General features: G+C 34.1%; 1 protein-coding gene across 1 annotated transcript in view; it reads left to right on the top strand.

The window, feature by feature from the left end:
* The window catches only part of LOC138713969 (ankyrin repeat domain-containing protein SOWAHA-like), a 453145-nt gene that overhangs the window by 106162 nt on the left and 325255 nt on the right, over nt 1-21728 (top strand). The window contains exon 5 of the mRNA XM_069846550.1: nt 9483-9518. Coding sequence (XP_069702651.1) covers nt 9483-9518 — 36 coding nt within the window. The remainder of the gene's footprint in view (nt 1-9482; nt 9519-21728) is intronic.

Genomic DNA, 21728 nt, shown 5'->3' with positions numbered 1-21728 from the left:
CTCTTAGGCTATGTTTAATAGCTTTCGATTGTTGTTGTCCGAGGCCCCTTATAGACGAAGTCATTTGTTTTTATTTCAGTACAGCGCCTTAGATGGCGTTGTTATTGTAATTTTAAAACTCATTTACCTCATTAAATATCAGTCATATCAAAATTTTGTATGGAATAAAACTTCTCTGAAATTATTTTTAAAGAGACTTTTGTTATGTAATATTTTCCATGAAAATCAATAATAAGCGAGATATTTCGATTTATTTAATTCAGGCCCCCTTATAACCCCCCTTTTAAATAAAGTATTTTGAATGCCATATAGCCTAAAATCTAAGTTATAACGAACTTAATTTATATTCCAATTTTCATATAAATCGATTCAGCCATTATCGCGTGAAAAGGTAACAAACATCCAGACAGACAGACAGACTGACATACAAACAAAAATTTCAAAAAAGCGATTTTCGGTTTCAGGATGGTTAATTATACATGTTAACACCAATTATTTTTGGAAAATCGAAAATTACCAGAAAAATTTTGGCTACAGATTTATTATTAGTATAGACAATAAAATTATAATTTGATCCGAACAAATGTAGCATTTGTAGAACGAAAAGTTACATTTTTTTCGGATCAAATTTATGCACATTTCAAGGGCAAAATTAAAATTATTTCAGTCACTGCTCTCTTAAACTGGCTGAGCATTATTGGGAGTTCAGTCAATGGCTTTTCCAAAACACGCTGTGAAATGTTTCATATAAAATGATTTTTATTTTGAAAAGGAAACAAAACGAGTAAAATTGTATTTAACTTTCTTGTTTGAAATATCTCAAAGAATAATCCCCTGAAATTAATGACATTACTTATGGTTCTTCCTGTATATACAGTGTGGTTTACGAGAGGTTTCCGTTACTTAGGAAGCATATTCGCGAAGACATTTTGAGCAAAAAATGTTATATAAACAAAGGTTCTATTCTCAATATTTTTAGAGTTACACTAATTTGAAGTTGTTAAAAAATGCCTTTTTTCTTCAGTTTTAAGAATAAAAGAATATTACAAAATTAGACAATGAACTATTCAGAAGTATACTTTCTTTAATTGTATAGTATTCTGAAGCTAAAAAATGTGTTCTTAATTTCATAGTTGCTTCGTGTATAATTTTTTTTTTTTTTTCAATCTTTAACTACAAAATTACATTTTTCTTACGCACCTATCACAACAGTAAACTTATTACATATCACGTCATTCTTGTAAACTCTTAAGGACCGTATTCATAGACATTCTTAGCGCGGACTTCCAGTGGATGATCAGCGAACTAACGCTTTTCGTATTCAGTATTTTTTATTCCAAGCAATGTTTTGAAGTCTATGTGTAAATGTGTTAATAATTTATTTCATAGAATATAGTGTCGAGAAAATTTTATAACCCTAAAGAGATGTTCATTATAGCGGCGGTATACATACATTAATCTTGGTAAAGTTCAACGCGGTTATTTTATTATTTTTGGGTGAAATCTTAATATTTGTTATGACTTTATTTTATTTTAAACCAGTGTTAGCGATATATGATATGATATGATATGATATGATATGATATGATATGATATATGATGTGATGTGATGTGATGTGATATATGATGTGATGTGATGTGATATATGCTATGATATGATATGATATGATATGATATGATATGATATGATATGATATGATATGATATGATATGATATGATATGATATATGATATGATATGATATGATATGATATGATATGATATGATATATGATATGATATGATATGATATATGATATGATATGATATGATATATGATATGATATGATATGATATATGATATGATATGATATGATATATGATATGATATGATATATGATATGATATGATATATGATATGATATGATATGATATGATATGGTATGGTATGGTATGGTATGGTATGGTATGGTATGGTATGGTATGGTATGGTATGGTATGGTATGGTATGGTATGGTATGGTATGATATGATATGATATGATATGATATGATATGATATGATATGATATGATATGATATGATATGATATGATATGATATGATATGATATGATATGATATGATATGATATGATATGATATGATATGATATGATATGATATGATATGATATGATATGATATGATATGATATGATATGATATGATATGATATGATATGATATGATATGATATGATATGATATGATATGATATGATATGATATGATATGATATGATATGATATGATATGATATGAGATATGATATGATATATGATATGATATATGATATGATATGATATGATATGATATATGATATGATATATGATATGATATGATATATGATATGGTATGGTATGGTATGGTATGGTATGGTATGGTATGATATGATATTATATGATATGATATGATATGATATGGTATTGGTATGGTATGGTATTGGTATGGTATGGTATGGTATGGTATGGTATGGTATGATATGATATGATATGATATGATATGATATGATATGATATGATATGATATATGATATGATATGATATGATATGATATATGATATATGATATATGATATATGATATGATATGATATGATATATGATATATGATATATGATATGATATGATATATGATATGATATGATATGATATGATATGATATGATATGATTCCCGTACAAGTAACCAGTAGATAGCCGGGGCTAGTTTAGCACGCTCGTAGTGCGGGCTAGCGAAATGTCTATGCATAGCCCTCCTAAAGACTATACATTAGGATGCAAAATTGAACTGTAAAGAATCAAGTCACTAGAAGTCATGTGATCTGTAACAATTGTTGTGATAAGTGTGAAAGAACAATGTAATTTCTCTTATTCTTCTTCCTCTTCATTCACGCGTAAGACATTATTGTCTGTAGCAATCTACATATCTTGTTCATACCATCGTTTTTGGGTCTTCCTCTATATCTTTTCCCTACTGGTTTATAATTCTTAAAATGAAATGGTAGTCTATGTTCATTCTTTGTACATGGTTTATCCACTTGGTTTTATACTCTTTTGTTTTATCGTTCAGATTATATACTGTATATCTAATTCCTTTCTTATATCTTCACTTCTTTTATGGTCTATTTTCTTATAACTAGCTACTGCTCTTAGAAATCTCATTTCATTTGCTTCAAGTTTGCTTTTATTTTTCTCTGTCATGATCCAGGTTTCGCTCCCATGCAATAGTTTTGGCAGTGACATTACATTATAACACTTTAATATTGTGTCTTTTCTTACTTTATTTTTCAAACATCTTTTTATAGTGCCATTAAGATAGTTAAATACTTCCATTCTTTAAATTTCATCAGACTCTTTTTGGTATGATATATTGCATCCTAAGTATTTAAATTCTGTAACTTGTTCCACAATACTATCTTCAATTACAATTTTTGATCGGATGCTCTCTTTTCCCTTGAAAGTCATCACTTTAGTTTTACTTAGGGATACTGTCATGTTATATTCTTTTGCTATTCTACTTAATGCATATATCGATTTCTGGAGATTATCTTCCGAATTAGATATAGTAATCTGATCATCTGCAAACATTAACGTTAATGCATACTGTCTTTTGTTAAAATTGTCTAACAATTTCGTCAATGCATATGTTAAAAAGTAGCGGAGACATACTGCATCCTTGTCTTACACCTATATTACTTTCCTCTGTTTTTAAATCCTGATATCTGAATTTTTGTTCCTTGAGATATATATATATATATATATATATATATATATATATATATATATATATATATATATATATATATATTAATTCAATTAGATGAAGTGGAATACCTCATTTAAACATAACTGTCCAAAGTACATGTCTCATAATTTTATCAAAGGCTTTTGTGTAATCAATAAATGAGTAGTTTAATATCAAAGACGGACGTCTGTCTTCTCCATAGTTTTGATCTAGAGGCACTTTTTTGTTTCACGTTGTTCTTTGTAGTATTTTAACACAATTTTTTTTATAAATGTAGTGTTAGAGTTTGTATATAGTTTCACCATAACTAAAAAAAGCATGAAAAATGTATAAGAATCCACATTATCTAAATTTCATCTGAAGGTCAGATGTCCGCCTTTGATATTAAACTACTCAAATAATATGTGTTTCTCTATCAAATTCTCGGTGTTTTTCAATTATTTATTATAATATGAAGACATTGTCTGTGCATGATCTACCCATTCCAAACTCTGTTTGTATAATGTAATTTTTAGTTGAAAAAAAAATCTGCACAAAGCAACTAAGAAATTAACAACACATTTTTAGCTTCAGAATACTAACCAATTAAAGAAAGTATACCTCTGAATACTTCATTCTCTGTTTTTAACATTCTTTTGCCCTTAAAACTAAAGAAAAAAGGTATTTTTTAACATCTTCAAATTAGTGTTAAGACTCAAAATATTGTGAATAGGACAAATGTTTATATTACATTTTTTGCTCAGAATGTCTTCAGAAATAAGCTCCTTAAGTGGCGGTAAATCCTCGTGAATGTATATAATAGACGGATAGGGTTTATCATCCCTTTTAAATGACGTGTCTGAACATAGAGGGTGCAATATGAAATCCAGAAGTGGGGTTGGAGGGTGAAGGGGTGAAACAAAAAAAATCAATCGACAATGGTTTTGAACTTTTTCTTGAACTCCATAAAAATTGTGCCCCCTGCACGTCTAAAGTTATTCAATGTGTGAAGTTTTTAATAGAACACATGGTATATACTTTTTCTTACAAATTACGAGGATACCGAGATTTGGGAAGGACGAGACAACGTTAGACAGGTCAGAGACATCTTGAGATCCACAAGAACAGCCAGAAATGTTCCTAAACCTGAACGTGCATATGAGACGATGATGATGATGGTTACTATTATGCAGAAACCCCGGTTTCGATTCCCAATAGATGAATTTTGATTGATCTCCATCTCAGTCCCTACGTGATGGACACGAAAGTCCACTCCCATGTCGGGAATCGAATTCAGGCCCGTTGATTGCAGCCGGAGGACTTGTGGGTTTGGTGAAGCGTCTTTAAACGAGCAGAGAGCCGTGTTGTGTTCGTGCCTGCATCTGCTTGCGGCCCCCTGGGGCGCGGATTGACGGCTTGACAACGGGAACTGTTTGAGTCCCAGCGGCGTGCAGGCATGGGAATTGATTTTATAATCGTTTCAATAAGCAGTTGTTATTCCTTGCCTCACAATGGAGATGGACACTCTCAGATAACTGCGGGATGGGCTACAGGTTAACACTCCACGGTTCTCGGACCAGCGACAAATGCCAACGTCTTCTCTTACTCCTTCTCCAATCCTCTTCTTCATTTTCGTTTTGCTCTATTTAGTTCTCATTCGTGTAGCCTATTTCTAATCTACTTTTCCTTCTTTTTGATTTTGTAGTTTTTCATATTTTTACTCTTTCCTGATTCTGTCATTTCCTTTTTCTTTTCATCATGTTCTTTTCTTCCCTTATTTTTTTTATTTCCATTTCTTCTCTTTGTTATTACCATTGCCGAATATTTATGGAGATTGCGAAAATCCGGTTCCTGACAAATCGTCATAGAAAATTGGTAACAGAAACAATTCGTCACACTCGATTCGTCATGGGTAGGCTACAATTCGTCACAGATAGACAATTCATCATAATTCGACTTCTGCTATGAACGATGGAAGATTTGAACCTGGGTTTTCAGCTCTACGTGCTGATGCTTTATGTACTTCGGTACATTAAAATAATACACTATCTACCAAAAAGTAATTGGGCACTGTTTTTTATCCCTTTAGAACCTCGTGGTACCACCTCTTGTTGCTATAACAGCAGCCACCCCATCAGGCATGTTCTCCATTAGTTTGTGTAGGATATCCGCTGGAATGCGTCGCCATTCCTCTTGCAATATGGCACTCAGTTGGACAATGGAAGTTGGCCGAATTTCCCGAAACTTCAATCGCTGATCCAATTCGTCCCAAAGGTGCTCAATGGGATTGAGATCAGGACTCTGTGCAGGCCAGTCCAACCGGTGAACATTATTGTCTGCATACCATTGCATAGTAGTCACCGAAACATGGCATCTAACACGTAAAATCCTGGGTACCCAATTACTTTTTGGTAGATAGTGTATTTATGATATGCGTAAATCACTTTGTGATTTAAGACGGCGCTTATTCCGTCGGATCCCGGCCAATCAGTCACTCATAACTAGTACACCTCTGCACATATGTGGACCATTGTCCTACGTTCATAGACATCTATGACGTAGTGCAGAGGGCAGGCCACTAGAGGGAACCCAAAAGGTGGAACTTAAAGTGAGAGGATTCGATCCGACACCGGGATGGGAATCCGGCGTGGCTTAGTGGTAAAGCATCAGCACGTAGAGCTGAAAACTCGGGTTCAAATCCCGGTGCCGGAGAGAGTTTTTCTCCGTTCCACTACTATTTCATCGTATGATGACGCAGAATATCTGCATGGAAACTTCATATGTACTTCAGTACATTCAAATAATATATATTCTGCTATGAAGTTTAGCTCGTCAATGATTCTTGGTTCAGGAGATACGTGCTCCTGCCTTGTTTGGCGCGGAGTTCTTTTAACAGATGCCTTCTTTGGTAGTTTCATATTGGCTTCACTTGTAATCCGCTCCAACTCATTTTGAACAATGCCAAACACTGGTTCTCAGGAAGTCCCCACCCTTACCTTCATGTTCTGGATCAACGAGCTTATTTGCTTTAATTCTAAGTTTGTCATGGCTTCTTTCAGATTTTGTAAAACGGATTTCATCCGCCATAGTTCCAAATTAATACGTACACAATGGCTGTAATATTTCAATACAACATACAAATTTATGTATATTTTCTCGGGGCCAATATTACCGAATTGTCCCTGTGACCAATATTAACATGTGGCTAGTTGTACATTGTTACGAATTTTAATTATACGACATAATAGATATACAGTAGATTTTTACTAATCTTTACGAATTAGTGAATCGAGGAACGAATGAATCTGCGAGTCGATGATTGGATGGATCGGTGGATGATTGATTTAATGTAGTGAAAGTGGAAGAATTATCAATTAAATGATAGGCCTACACGATAATAAAAGTGTACTTGCAAGTGCTCTTGGAACTCCTGCATGGCACAATGTGGTCTCGTCCACCACAAAGGCTGAGAAATAACTCGAATATTCGTTAACCCGAACCTGAGACACTCCGCTAGACGGAAGAGCTTTGCATACTGACTACAGCGCCAGGCGTTCAATAGCAATATATAATTCTTCTTCTTCTTCTTCTTCTTCCTTCAAGGATTAGATGATATCACCTGTTCCGGTCTGTTCCGATAATTCATTATCTTCTTTGGTAACCTATTCTCTGCCATTCTGTCAACATGATCTTTCCATTTTGTTTTATTTTCTTCTACCATGTCATGTACTGAGAAAATATTGAGATCTGATCTTATTGTTTCATTTTTTATTTTATCGGCTTTAGTGCATCTTCTTACGTATCTCATAAATTTCATCTCTGCTGATTGTATACGTGATTCTTCTTTTTTTTTCTTTGTTATTGTCCATGATTCAGAGCCATATATAAGAGTAGGTACAGCCATAACTTTATAAAATTTCATTTGAGTTTCTTTTCTCGTTTTTCTTCCTAAAGTTCTTCCAATTGTTCCACATATCATCTGAAATCTATTAAGTTTCTTCTCAATATGAATATATAATTTAGGGATATATTTTTCGTAACCGATTGTGCACGACTCTTTTCACGGCAACATAGACTACAATCATACCCGAAACAAAAAGTTCTGTTCCGGCAGTGGAATAAATATTCTAGCTCATGAATTCTATTCGATTTGATTCGACGCGTCGGTTTCTGCTGTCTTTCATTTAAATACGTTGTGAAGAGAAATTCTGTTCGATTCGATTCCGTTAAGTGGGAGCGGGCCTTTATACATCAAAGCTACGGCATGGGACATGAAATAATACGAAATGATGAAAAAGTTTAATGTAATAGGGAATAATAAAATAATGTTGGTATAATGAAATTTGTAGTGTTAAAAGAAACGCGAGAATCCCAGGAATAGTAATATGCGTTACAAGAGCGGTATGTTGAAGTTTTCATGTTCGAGGAAAAGTTTGAAAAAGGGAAACGTAGTTGAGCTTTTATAATTTCCGAGAATTGAAAGAAAACATACCGCTCGTGTATCGTACATTATTTTGTGCGAAGATCGTTTATTACATACCTGAAAGAGGAATTTCTAATTAGTTGCAATGAAATCTCCATCTTGGTTTCTGTTCAATGACGGCAAATTTGGAAAACAAAAATATCTATCTTCAACATTGTTGCTTTAAAATGTTTTCTATGTTTACTATACTCCAGCAGGCCGTGATATACGTCTGTCTTTTTTTCCCCCAGTCTAGAAATGCGAACTTAAAACAAACGGTAAGGTTATGTAATGATTTATTTTTCATTTTAATATTTTAACAATATTATTTATATAACATATTGCAGTAATAACATCGGCATCTGGAATCTTGTTGATTTTTTCACGGCTTCCTTAATCGAATGCAGTAACTTTATTGGAGTTGTAGCGTTTACTTAATTTTTGCAAATATTTAAAAACAATAATTAACATTGCAATTTAGGTGAAATTGCAGTGGTAAGTTTCCAATTTATAATTATTACTATATTGGACGTATCTAAAAATAATATGTTAAAAGCCTAAAGCAGTAAAATCAATATGTCACTTAAGTGGTAACAGTTGTTATGTGTTGGGAATACTGAATGTGGAATTTCACACTTTCCGCGGATTGATCTGTGCGGAAAACAAGCAAATACGCACGATCTCGCACAAAAATTATTTTCTCTAACTCTGTCGATTGCTTTTGTCACTCCGGTCATCAATTTCTTTTAGTTGGTTATTTAACGACACTGTATCAACTACTAGGTTATTTAGCATCGATGAGATTGGTGATAGCGAGATGGTATTTGGCGAGATGAGGCCGAGGATTCGCCATAGATTACCTGATATTCACCTTACGGTTGGAAAAACCTCGGAAAAAAACCCAACCAGGTAATCAGCCCAAGCGAGGATCGAACCCGCGCCCGAGCGCAACTTCAGATTGGCAGGCAAGCGCTCTAACCGACTGAGCCACGCCGGTGGCTCCGGTCATCAATGGAAATCGAACTCGACTTCATGGAATGATACATTTGTGTCGACCTGAGCGACACTCTTTATTCTAACTAAAATTATACATATATGTTAATAAAATATTTTTAAAAGCCCTGCTGACTGGCATAATCAGTGATCTACTGCACGAGATGTATTTGACACTGTTGTTATCACTATAAGAATTGTCTAGTGGCAGGATTCGTATTTTTTTGACAGTTTCATGTTTTTTAAGTGCGTTGAATGTGATGACCCTTGTATTTATTTATTGTTGTGTTTTTGCAGGGTGTGGACGATGATGATGCTGCATCTGTAACAACGGTGAGTAGTCCTCATGAGCTTGCAGGCACCACCAGACCACGTATCATATCTAACAATAGCCTCCACTCCACTACCTTCCGTCAGCGTACATTTGTTTATGCTATTTTATGAACCATACACGGACCCTCTATTGTTTACTATTATGGTAATTCTCTCCAGTACTCTTTATATGATCCATAAGGGCCCTATGACCTCATTGCAATGTCCGTAACCAAACGAAAATATAGTTTAAGTTGCAGAGAGACGGGACTACATTTATGTGGGCATGGAAGCAGATAAATTTCACAACCTAATAACAGGTCTCAGATTGGTGATGCATATACAGGACATATAAAAGTCCGGTAACACTTTCAATATTTTATTACACAAAAACTACTAATGATAGCACTTTCAAACACACGTCAGTTTAAAATCAAACTCTCAAAGTTCTGTTTACACCTTACAGAGATGCAGTGTGTGAACCACGAGTGACTCGGCAGATGTCCAAACGATAATCAAACTCTTCCCATACCCTTTTCAACATATCCTCTGTGGTCCACACCTGTGGAGTAACGGTCAGCGCGTCTGGCCGCGAAACCAGGTGGCCCGGGTTCGAATCCCGGTCGGGGCAAGTTACCTGGTTGAGGTTTTTTCCGGGGTTTTCCCTCAACCCAATACGAGCAAATGCTGGATAACTTTCGGTGCTGGACCCCGGACTCATTTCACCGGCATTATCACCTTCATTTCATTCAGACGCTAAATAACCTAGATGTTGATACAGCGTCGTAAAATAACCCAATATCCTCTGTGACCGTGGTGGCAGCTTCTCGAATTCTGGTTTTTAGTTCCTCTAAATCACATGGCAAACACACGGTCCTTTAGGTACCCCCATAGAAAAAAAGTCACATGCAGTCATATCGGGTGACCTTGGTGGCCATGTCATGAAACATCTGTCCCTTACTCCAGCACGTCCTATCCAACGATCAGACATCTCCGTATTCAGGTAAGCACGAACTGCATTGTGGAAATGTGGCGGAGCCCCATCTTGCTGAAAGATGAAATCGTCATCGTGATCTTGTCTAAGTTGAGGCACCAACCATTGCTCCGACATGTTCAGATATGAATGTCCAGTCACAGTAGCCTCAATGAAGAAGAAAGGTCCGTACAGTTTTCGTTGTGACAACGCGCAGAAAACATTCACCTTTGGTGAATCACGCTCATGTTCAATGATTCTGTGAGGTTTCTGTGTACCCCAAACACGACAGTTGTGCTTGCTAATTTTCCCAGTCGTATGGAATGTCGCTTCGTCGCTGAAAATTAAGCGGCTGAATAACTTCGAGAGTTTGACTTTAACTGACGTGTGTTTGAAAGTGCCATAATTAGTAGTTTTTGTGTAATAAAATATTGAAAGTGTTACCGGACTTTTCATATGCCCTGTGGAATGGGCTCGTTACTAGACTCAGGCTAGTGTAATCTTAGAAATTAAAATTTCAAAGTTCCAGTACAATTTAAGTTGGTCATACCTATTGAAATATTTCAGATTTGTTCTTACGTTGCATTCATTTGTTGAAGATTCCAAAGACCTTTCAAAGGTCTCGGGTTCGATGCCCGGCCCCGGAACGATTTTTCCCTCTAAATTATTAAAATCAACTTTACAGGGAGTTATACCTGAAAGCTTGATTTACATAATACACGTCACTGTACGTTACAGAAAACATAATTTAAGTCACACAGAGTTTTTTTTATCCAATTTAATAAACCCTGTTTCACCCTGAGGTATATTAGGGTTATAGTTGGTATCAAAATATATTTTATAAGCAATAAACAATAATAAAATTATAATACAAAATTGTGGTCAAGGTTGCAATTCACATTAAATTATGTACAAGAATGCACTTTAATGAAAGAATGGATCGTTTCATAAAGCCTCAAGGCATGTCTCTATATTTATATCTAATGGTTATAGGAAGAAATATATATATATATATATAATAGCTATTAAACATATTATTTTAGAAGCAATAAATAGCTATACTAAGAGATGACTTAAAATTTACGAATTAAATACATTATTTAGTAACAACAATTGGCAATAACGAGGTATTACAAGAAATGGCTCAAAATTAGAAATCAAATACCTAATTAAAATAAAAGTTAAAACCAATAGTACAATATTATAGTATGCGAAATTGAAGACTTACAGTTTCATAATAGTTGAATAGAACTAATACGATTTTTTTTCCCCCGGAATAATTTAACATTTTACAGTTTCGCGAATATTCTATTCAAGAAGGACATGAAATAATTACATGACTTAGAGTTGGTAAGTATATTGGTTAACGGTTTGGTAAATGTATAGTTTAAAGTGTTCAGTAACAACTCAAGCTCGTATCTTTCACGGCAAAAGACTGGACAATCATATAATACATGTTTGACATCTTGAGATTCCTCCCCACAAATGCAAGTTGCATCGTCTTTAATATGGAATCTATTTAAGTATTCCCCGAATTTTCCATGCCCAGTCAAAAACTGTGTCAGTACGAAATTCGGCGTTATTACTTTACATTTATTACGATCATAGACCGTTGGAAAATACAGCTCTTTTGTAAGAATTCCCTTATCACTATTGACCCATCTTTCGTTCCATTCTTGCATATATAATGTTCTTTGGCTACTTTTTTGATATAGGATAGCGGACATAAATTGTACGACAGTGGCACATCAGAGTTGGCTGCCATCTTTGCCAATTCATCGGCTCTCTCATTTCCAACTATCCCAGTATGCCTCTGACCCAAGTTATACAAATATGGACGACACTTTTCATTATTAAAGTTCTTATCTCTGAGGCTATAATGTTAGTGTTATTTTATCATTAATTGATATTACTGCTGACTGCGAGTCACTGTGAACGCAAGCGCTGTAACTAGACTGACTACATCATTTGATTGCTTCTTGCAAAGCTAATAGTTCCGCCTGAAACACTGAGCACTCTGAGGAGAGTCTAAAGATGGCTGAGGTGTGTTCGCTGTCGTTCCTGTAGGCAACAAAGGCACAGCCTACTTTGGCATTTTGATTCGACAGTTTATCCAAACGCGATCCATCTGTATAGATCAAACAGTCATGGGAATCTGCATCACAAATTTCTTTGAGACAGGGTATAGTCACACAGAGTTAGTGTGCACTCAATGTTGGTTGCTTGATGGTTGTCAGCCCACTTTGAGGCCTGTGGATATAAAGGGAAAAATTGAAACGGTGTTTGGTAGAGTTCCCGGGTAGCTCAGCTGGTAGAGCGTTGGTACGTTTAATCAAAGGTCCCGGGTTCGATACCCGGCCCCGGAACAATTTTTCTATCGAAATTATTCATACGAAGTGTGGTAATTAGGGAGTATAGGATTGGATAGGAAGGGGGTCGTGGCCCTTTTGTAATTGGTACTGTTCGGATAATTGCCTGGAGACACTTGGGGAAACAGGGAAACCCAAGTCAAAGTAGCTTGCCCTCGGGATCGAACCGCAAACCTTTCGAATACATGACAGACGTCCTAACAACGACATCGTACGCAGAATTTTATTAAGGGAGGGGTCATTATTAAAATTGATTACAATTTACATAATCTGCGTTTTAAATTTTGTATATTATTATTATTATTATTATTATTATTATTATTATCATTATCAACATCATCATTATTATGTTATGGGATATTAATATTATTCTATATTCTAATAGAACCCTATCCTTAGGGTATTAGAGGCTGCAGTATTAGGGGCTGCAAGACAATAAACACCTTTAAAAACAGCTTAAAAGATAACCTTATTAGCATTTCACTCCAATGATACTGATTTAAACTATCACTGACTACATTGTTATTTCTTTCTTTAGACATCATCCTGATGGTGCTGTATTTTCAAAATTGTCTCATAATAATCTCTTTCTATTTATCTAATATTATTTGAAATATATTAACATTCTATGTATTTTAGCTTAATTCTGCTACACAGTTTATTTCAGTGTTTAATTAATAGTTCATAGTATTTTGTTGTTTAATTCGTAAATAACCCTTGTATACATGTAACTCTCATCTAAATCAAATTGTTGAATTCTTTGTAAGTTCATGCATATGTATATATACTTTTTGCTGATTCAGTGGAAGAGAAGGCCTTACGGCCTTAACTCCGCCAGCTAAAATAAATCATTATGATTATTATTATTATTATTATTATTATTATTATCCTTATAAAGTCTTTGAAACGTAATTTTTTCGCAGTTATTCAGTGTTTAACAGTTTTAACTTGTGTTTAATTTTATTTAATAAACAATGTTTGTGTCATTACTATACTTACATTATATACCTATAGGTATATATACTCGTATAAAATTTAGTTAACAGTTATTTGTATACGGTATCATATGTAAGACACTTTACATAACAAGAAAATTCATGGAAAAAATAAAATAAAGTGAAATATTGTATATGTAATTTGTTTTTAAGTTCAGGGGGGGGGGGGTTCAAATCCGGTAACCTCCCCCTGCGTTCACCCTTGATATAGATAGCCTAGCACAAGATCGCCCCTCAAGAGACCATTATGACAATAGGATAAAGTTGCCTATTTCCGTGGTACCCCTAATCCCGTGATACTTTTTTAAAAACTGAATGTCAGTCAAAGCTTTGCCGCTCGACCACAGCGCCAGACATCTTTCTCGAAAGAGTGCATCTTTCACCTACTTTTGAGACATCAATGAACTTCCTAGCAAGATATCCAACCCCGTGACATTCAGCGAAAAAAACGTATCACGGAATTAGGAGTATCACGGAATTTGCCAACTTTACCCTATTTAATACAAGGGACACTCAATCAGTCCCTATATCAGAGAAATCTCGTTAAGGGAATCAAACCAAATTCCGCTGGATTTGTGACTTTGAAGTCTGTAAAATCATCCACCGTGAAGGATAATAACTAAACTTGTGAAACAAATATGTCTTGATTTTTTAAAAATGATTGTTACAAAGTTTTTTTTTTTATCTGAATGCTAGATGTTTCATGGCTTTTTTTCCCCGTCCATCACAGGCGACTTTGCCTCTACGGTACGAATTTATAATTATCGACAATTTATTTCACAGCCATAACGGACGCAGGTCTAGGAAAGAAGCGGAACTAAGTATTTGGGTGTCCTAAATAAATTTAATGCACTTAAGAAACAGAACGCTGCAGCCAAGTATATTAGCATTTTGATTAAAAGCTTCAAGGTTGAAATACTGTAACCTTGTTCTGTGCGGGAGCTTTGCTTCTTAAATTCGCCGTTTGACATAATAATAATAATAATAATAATAATAATAATAATAATAATAATAATAATAAGAATAAGATTAATAATAACATTATTATTGATAATAATAATAATAATAATAATAATAATAATAAGAAGAAGAAGAAGAATATTATTATTGATGATAATAATAATAATAATAATAATAATAATAATAATAATAATAATAATAATAATAATAATAATAGAAAACACTGAAATTTTACTTAAAGGGAGTAAAGCGATAGGTTTTGAAGTAAATTCCGAAAAGAGAAAGTATAAGATTATGTCTCGTGACCAGAATATTTTACTAAATGGAAATATAAAAATTGCAGATTTATCCTTCGAAGAGGTGGAAAAATTCAAATATCTTGGAGCAACAGCAACAAATATAAATGACACTCGGGAGGAAATCAAACGCAGAATAAATATGGGAAATGCCTGTTGTTATTATTCGGTTGAGAAGCTTTTGTCATCCAGTTTGCTGTCAAAAAATCTGAAAGTTAGAATTTATAAAGCAGTTATATTACCGGTTGTTCTTTATGGATGTGAAACTTGGACTCTCACTTTGAGAGAGAAACAGAGATTAAGGGTGTTTGAGAATAAGATTCTTAGGAAAATATTTGGGATTAAGAGGGATGAAGTTACAGGAGAATGAAGAAAGTTACACAACACAGAACTGCACGCATTGTATTCTTCACCTGACATAATTAGGAACATTAAATCTAGTTTGAGACGGGCAGGGCATGTGACACGTATGGGGGAATCCAGAAATGCATATAGAATGTTAGTTAGGAGACCGAAGGGAAAGAGACATTTTGGGAGGCCGAGACGTAGATGGGAGGATAATATTAAAATGGATTTGAAGGAGGTGAGACTGGATTAATCTTGCACAGGATAAGGTCCGAAGGCGAGTTTATGTGTGGACGGCAATGAACCTGCAGGTTCCTTAAAAGTCATTTGTATGTAAGTAAGTAATAATATTTATTGCCAGAACAAAGATACATATTGCTTTTTAATATAAGAACTCTCTAGCACTCCCACAAAGAGTAAGTTACATACTCGTGCTAAGGGGGCATTTCACATAAGTTAATGTTAAGACATTTTATTGAATAACAGAGTAAAAAGTAAAAAAAAGAGAAGAAAAAACACAGATATCACAGTAATTGAACTTCAAATTTTCTCTATAAAACAGCAGGTTTTAATTGATTTTTTTTTTAAATAAGGAGCATTAGCAAATTGTATGTTTCGGAATTTGGCTATTATCTTGTCATAAATCCTTAGACCGAAGTTGCTACTGTGATTATATGCTAAAGTTGTGGTATATTTAGGTTCTGTCAAGCATATGTTGTCTGATCTTTTGGTTTTATATTTATGTGAATACAAATTAAATATATTTCGGTTTTTATGTACGAAATTCAGTGAGACATTGTTATAAATTTGATGGAAGTCAAATACTTCAAATTCAGAATACAACAGTTTTGAAGGATAGTCAAGAGGTTTATTGAGACATGTTTCAGCCTGCTCTCGGCCATCTTCAGATGTGGTTGTTGCTGGTCTTGGCGCCTTTTGTTTGTATTTCCTGTGGGAGTGTGTTTGTGTAGTGTAATGTGGAGTTGAAGAGTGTGTGTGTTCTGAAATTAAGTTGTATGTTGAAAATTTCATTTGGATGTGTTTTTGTGTGTCTATATATTTCGAATTGTTCTAGTGTGTTTAGTTTCTGGCTTTTTGGTTGGATGTGTAGAATTTTCACACCTACAGAGACATCAACACAGGCATGGAAATTTTACACATCGAACCAAAAAACCAGAAACTAAACACATTAGAACAATAGGAAATATACAGATACACAAAAACACATCCAAATGAAATTCTCAACACACAACTGAATTTCAAAACACACACACTCTTTGACTCCACATTACACTACACAAACACATCCCCACAGGAAACACAAACAAAAGGCGCCAAGACCAGCAACAACCAGTTCTGAAGATGGCCGGTAACAGACTGAAACATGTAACGAGGTAATGTAAAATTTAATACGTGAAAGACACATAATACGCTTTCCGAAAAACATATTTTTATTATACTTTTCTGTAGCAGAGTTATTGGCATGAAGAAGATACTGTAAGCACTACCCCATCCTATAATACAGTGCAGTGAAACTTAGAAATAACGGGAACTGTTTGGGAATTAAGAGTGTCCGCAATTGTGAATTGTTCGTTATCGTGAAAATCTATAGAAATGATTCATTTTGCTGTTATGAATTATCGATTTTTTTGTAAATCATTGTAGAGTTGTGGAATGTTTTAGAATAATATATTACGGATGTGGTAAAATATGGAATTCATATGAAAAACGTTAAAACCAATGTTAATAGATTTACCAGCAAAACTACAGCTGTGAAAGTTTTAAAACAAATGACAGGTTTTTAAAGTACTTTTCTGTAAGATGTGATTATTGTACAATTAGTTTCTTGCTGGGAACCGGTGTTGAAATTACGAGGAATGTTGAATTAGCAAATTACTTCAATGCACGGTTTTGCACGTATTTGTGTCCGACACCGAAGCCCACAATGTAGCGGGAAGTTGAGTGTCTGTCTGCCGGCAACCACCGCTGAACTCCGTTGGCAACCGCAGATCAGTCTCGTCTGGGTGAAGGTGGGGAAAAAATGCGTTCACCCGATCGGATTTGTTGCTTTATGTTGTGTTATTATACAGCTTGTTCTTACTTGCGGAAGTATCGATTTGTCTAAATATCGAATTAAGGGATAACGAGCGTCTTCTTTTTATAATCATGATGGATGATGACGTGGGAGTACGTAAAGGGGAGTTACCAAGTTTGAACCCCCTTTGAACTTCTTTCTTTTTTAATAACATATTTAGATTTTAGTAATATGCGTTACAAGAGCGGTATGTTGATGTTTTAATGTTCGAGGAAAAGATTGAAAAAGCGAAACGTAGTTGAGCTTTTTTAATTTCCGAGAACATGAAAACAAACATACCGCTCGTGTATCGTACATTATTTTGTGCGGAGATCGTTTATTACATACCTGAAAGACGAATTTCTAATTAGTTGCAATGAAATCTCCATCTTGGTTTCTGTTCAATGACGGCAACTTTAAAAAACTAAAATATCTATCTTCAACATTGTTGCTATAAAATGTTTTCTGTGTTTACTATATTCCAGCAGGCCGTGATATACGTCTGTCTTTTTTTTTCCCCCAGTCTATAAATGCGAACTTAAAACAAACGGTAAGGTTATGTAATGATTTATTTTTCATTTTAATATTTTAACAATATTATTTATATAACATATTGCAGTAATAACATCGGCATCTGGAATCTTGTTGATTTTTTCACGGCTTCCTTAATGTTACTTGCATTACAAATGCAGTAACTTTTGTGGTGTTGTAGAGTTTACTTAATTTTTGCAAATATTTAAAAACAATAATTAACATTGCAATTTAGGTGAAATTGCAGTGGTAAGTTTCCAATTTATAATTATTACTATGTTAAACGTCTCTAAAAATAATATGTCAAAAGCCTAAAGCAGTAAAATGAATGTCGCGCTTAAGCGGTAAGAAGAGGGAAATTGTAATGTGTGTTACGTTGGGAATACTGAATGTGGTATTTCACACTTACCGCGTATTGGTTTTGTGCGGAAAGCAAGCAAATACGCACGATCTCGCACAAAAGTATTTTTAAATCCATAATCGTTTTCCTTTCTCTAATCTTTCACTGTCAGAGTAACAAAATCTATATCGACATAAGGCACAGTCCTCCTATCTCTTCTTGAATATAATCCCTGTGCTTGGTGCTACGGCAGATTCGAATCATAACAATGCTATCTTTATTATAGAGAGATCTACCGCCTAGTGCAGACCTTGTAATGAAATGACGTCGACTCATTATGAAATTTAACTTGTTATGAAACATATTGAAAAGGTTGTTTTGACAGTTCTGCAGTGCAGATGTTAAATATTGTGTTGTCGATTTTAAACTCATTTTAAGAGAGGTATTCAACTGTTCGTTTTGAGTTATGACTTTATCGTGAAACGATCGTTTAATGTTTCGTGCATTTCAGAGTTCATATTTTAAATATAAACTTCTGGTGTAAGTATAGTAATAACACAAGCATTTTTTTTATACAAAATGAAACAGAAGTTAAAATTTGTTGAAAATAGGATGGCTGTGAAAAAATTACTTTTCAAAGATTTTATAAGGATATTCATGAATATGTTCTATTAGAACATAGTATAATGTTAATAAATATACCGTATCTTAATAATAATAATCAACATTTAAAATACCGATAATGTAAATTGTAAAAATTATAATAATGACCCACCCTTTGACAACATTTGCGTACACCACTGGATGATGATACCCTACATACTCACACACACACACACACACACACACACACACACTGGTTTATAAATTTATAGAGCCGGTATGTTCATTTCTTAAACGCACAAGGAGATATCTCGATGTACAGAAATTTAACCACGTGTAATAGCTAGAAATTATATGTCCACTGACGTTCAAAAATACCTGACCTTACTAATCGATAGTGATCGATAATTTTTTGGTGTAAGTGTTGCTTCTTTAGTTATTACTTCTACAAATAGATGGCGAAGCTAGCAGTCAGTACATAAATACACCTTCTTAATTAATTAATTCATTCATTCATTCATAGTGTTCTGCCAAAGGGCAGTTCTTTCACTGCAAACCCAGCGTTCTCTATTCTTTCCTATTCCTTACCTTCCTCTTAGTCTCATCATATCACCTATATATATATATATCATCTGATATCTTCTTCTGCCCCGAATTCTTCTCCCGTTCACCATTCCTTCCAGTGCATCTTTCGGTAGGCAGTTTCTTATCAGCTAGTGACAGCCAATTCCTTTTCCTCTTCTTGATCAGTTTCAACATTATTCTTTCTCCACCCACCCTTTCTAGCACAGCTTCATATTTCGAGCTTCTAATCATAATTATGTCATGATACTTCTCTTTTAAATATTTTAGTTTTAGTTCCTTTAGTCTCCTACTTATCCCGGAAAAATCGCTTAATGTAGAAATAGTCAACTTTACAAAATTTACTTTTGTTTTCACTTGATACACTGCTCCATCGATTTAGAAGAATGCATTTGAGTCTAAAGAAAGCAGCAAAACAATACAACGTGGTCTGTTGTGACGAGAATCTAGGTCCCCGCATACCGGTGAGGCATCATGTCACAAACAAGTTCACGTCTGAATATTTCTGACAAAGTAAATATAATTCAACGCCTTGAAACCGGCGCAAATATTAAGAATATTACTGGAGACTTTAAAGATAATATATATATATATATATATGTATGTATGTATATATATGTGTGTATTTCTCAACTCATTTATTTATTTATTTATTTATTTATTTATTTATTTATTATTGTAACTTATAGATAGATATATTCTAGGAAACAAAATTAATTTTTTGTTAACAGTATATCAGATTCGCATTTTCCGTATGATCGATGTTTTCCTGTTCACAATATTCAGGGATTTTCATGCTCTACCTGAACATGATGCTTGCCGATTGCTGGGGACTTACTCCGCGTGTTATATCTAAGTTGGTAAACATTGGATTTCTCCTATATCGATGGAGCAGTGTATCTTGTTACTCATCATTTCCAATTAAAAAAATAACTTGTAATGTTCACTTATAAATATTAATATTCTATAGTAGCAAAGATGATATGGCAAAGCTTAGGACCTATTATCTGTTGGTTTTTTCCAAAAGTTTTCCCCAACTGTAAAGCAAATGTCAGGTAATCTCACGACGAATTCTTGACTTCATCTCACGAAATACCATTTCTCTATTATCATTCCCACCAATACTAGATAACTTTAGTAGTTGATACAGCGTCATTAAATAACATATTTAGAAAAAACTTCGTTTACATGACATGAATTATTTTGAATGGAAGTCGGTGTCTAACATGATCCATAAGTGCGATTTAGAGAGCACATTCCTTGCATGTGCTGGAGTCACATTCTTGTCTGTTCGCGTAAACACAATCGCTAGAAGCCGTTGACCCACCTTGATCACGTCGCAGCGCCTATTATACAAATAAGTTGTAAACAGAACTTGTAAACATGTTTGTTACACCATCGTCACGCGTCCTGGCTTGTGGGACATAAATGCTACGTTAACTGAAGTGCAGTAGCCATGTTCATTATTGTTATTTTGCTTCTAATCGTACCGTATTTGAAGTTTTTTACACCCCTGTGATGGTTTACCTTTAGTCTGTTATTAGGCTATTTTCGGTCTTAAATTACAGACGTGGTCAAAACAGGATAAGATTCATGAAATACATTACAACTATACATATTTAAAAGCACCCACACGTGAGTTTTCTATATTTTCAACATATTACTTAGTCCTTTTTATTTTTACTCTGGAAATATCAAATTTATCTGCATGAAATTTTACATACAAATTTAGCATAGTTGAGTGAATAAATATTCAAATGTATTACACCCTTTGATACGGAAAATGGTTTCTCTTCTGTAGCGTGAATTTGTGTAATTGTCGTTCAGGTTAACGCGAGATTAAAATAAAATAGTGCATCAAGAGCTTCACATCTATATATATAATTTGAACTGGTAATGGAAATTACGGGAAAACGGCTGAACGGATTTTAATAAATGACCCCTCATTTTGAAACTTGGAACCCAAAGATTTTCAGAAAAATAGCAGTTTTCAGTAAAATGTCAATTTTCCTACATAATTTTCCTATTTTCCAAAATCCATCTGTCGTCAGTTTTGAGAAATAATGGCTTTCAGAATAATGCAAAACACAAACACACTAAAATTAACAATATCACACGAAGGCCATGACCTGCAGGATTGCTGACATATTTACAGCAAATCAG

The sequence above is a fragment of the Periplaneta americana genome, chromosome 14 (genome assembly GCF_040183065.1).
Source record: "Periplaneta americana isolate PAMFEO1 chromosome 14, P.americana_PAMFEO1_priV1, whole genome shotgun sequence".
NCBI classification, from domain to species: domain Eukaryota; kingdom Metazoa; phylum Arthropoda; class Insecta; order Blattodea; family Blattidae; genus Periplaneta; species Periplaneta americana.
This window is presented reverse-complemented; position numbering and strand designations above follow the sequence as displayed.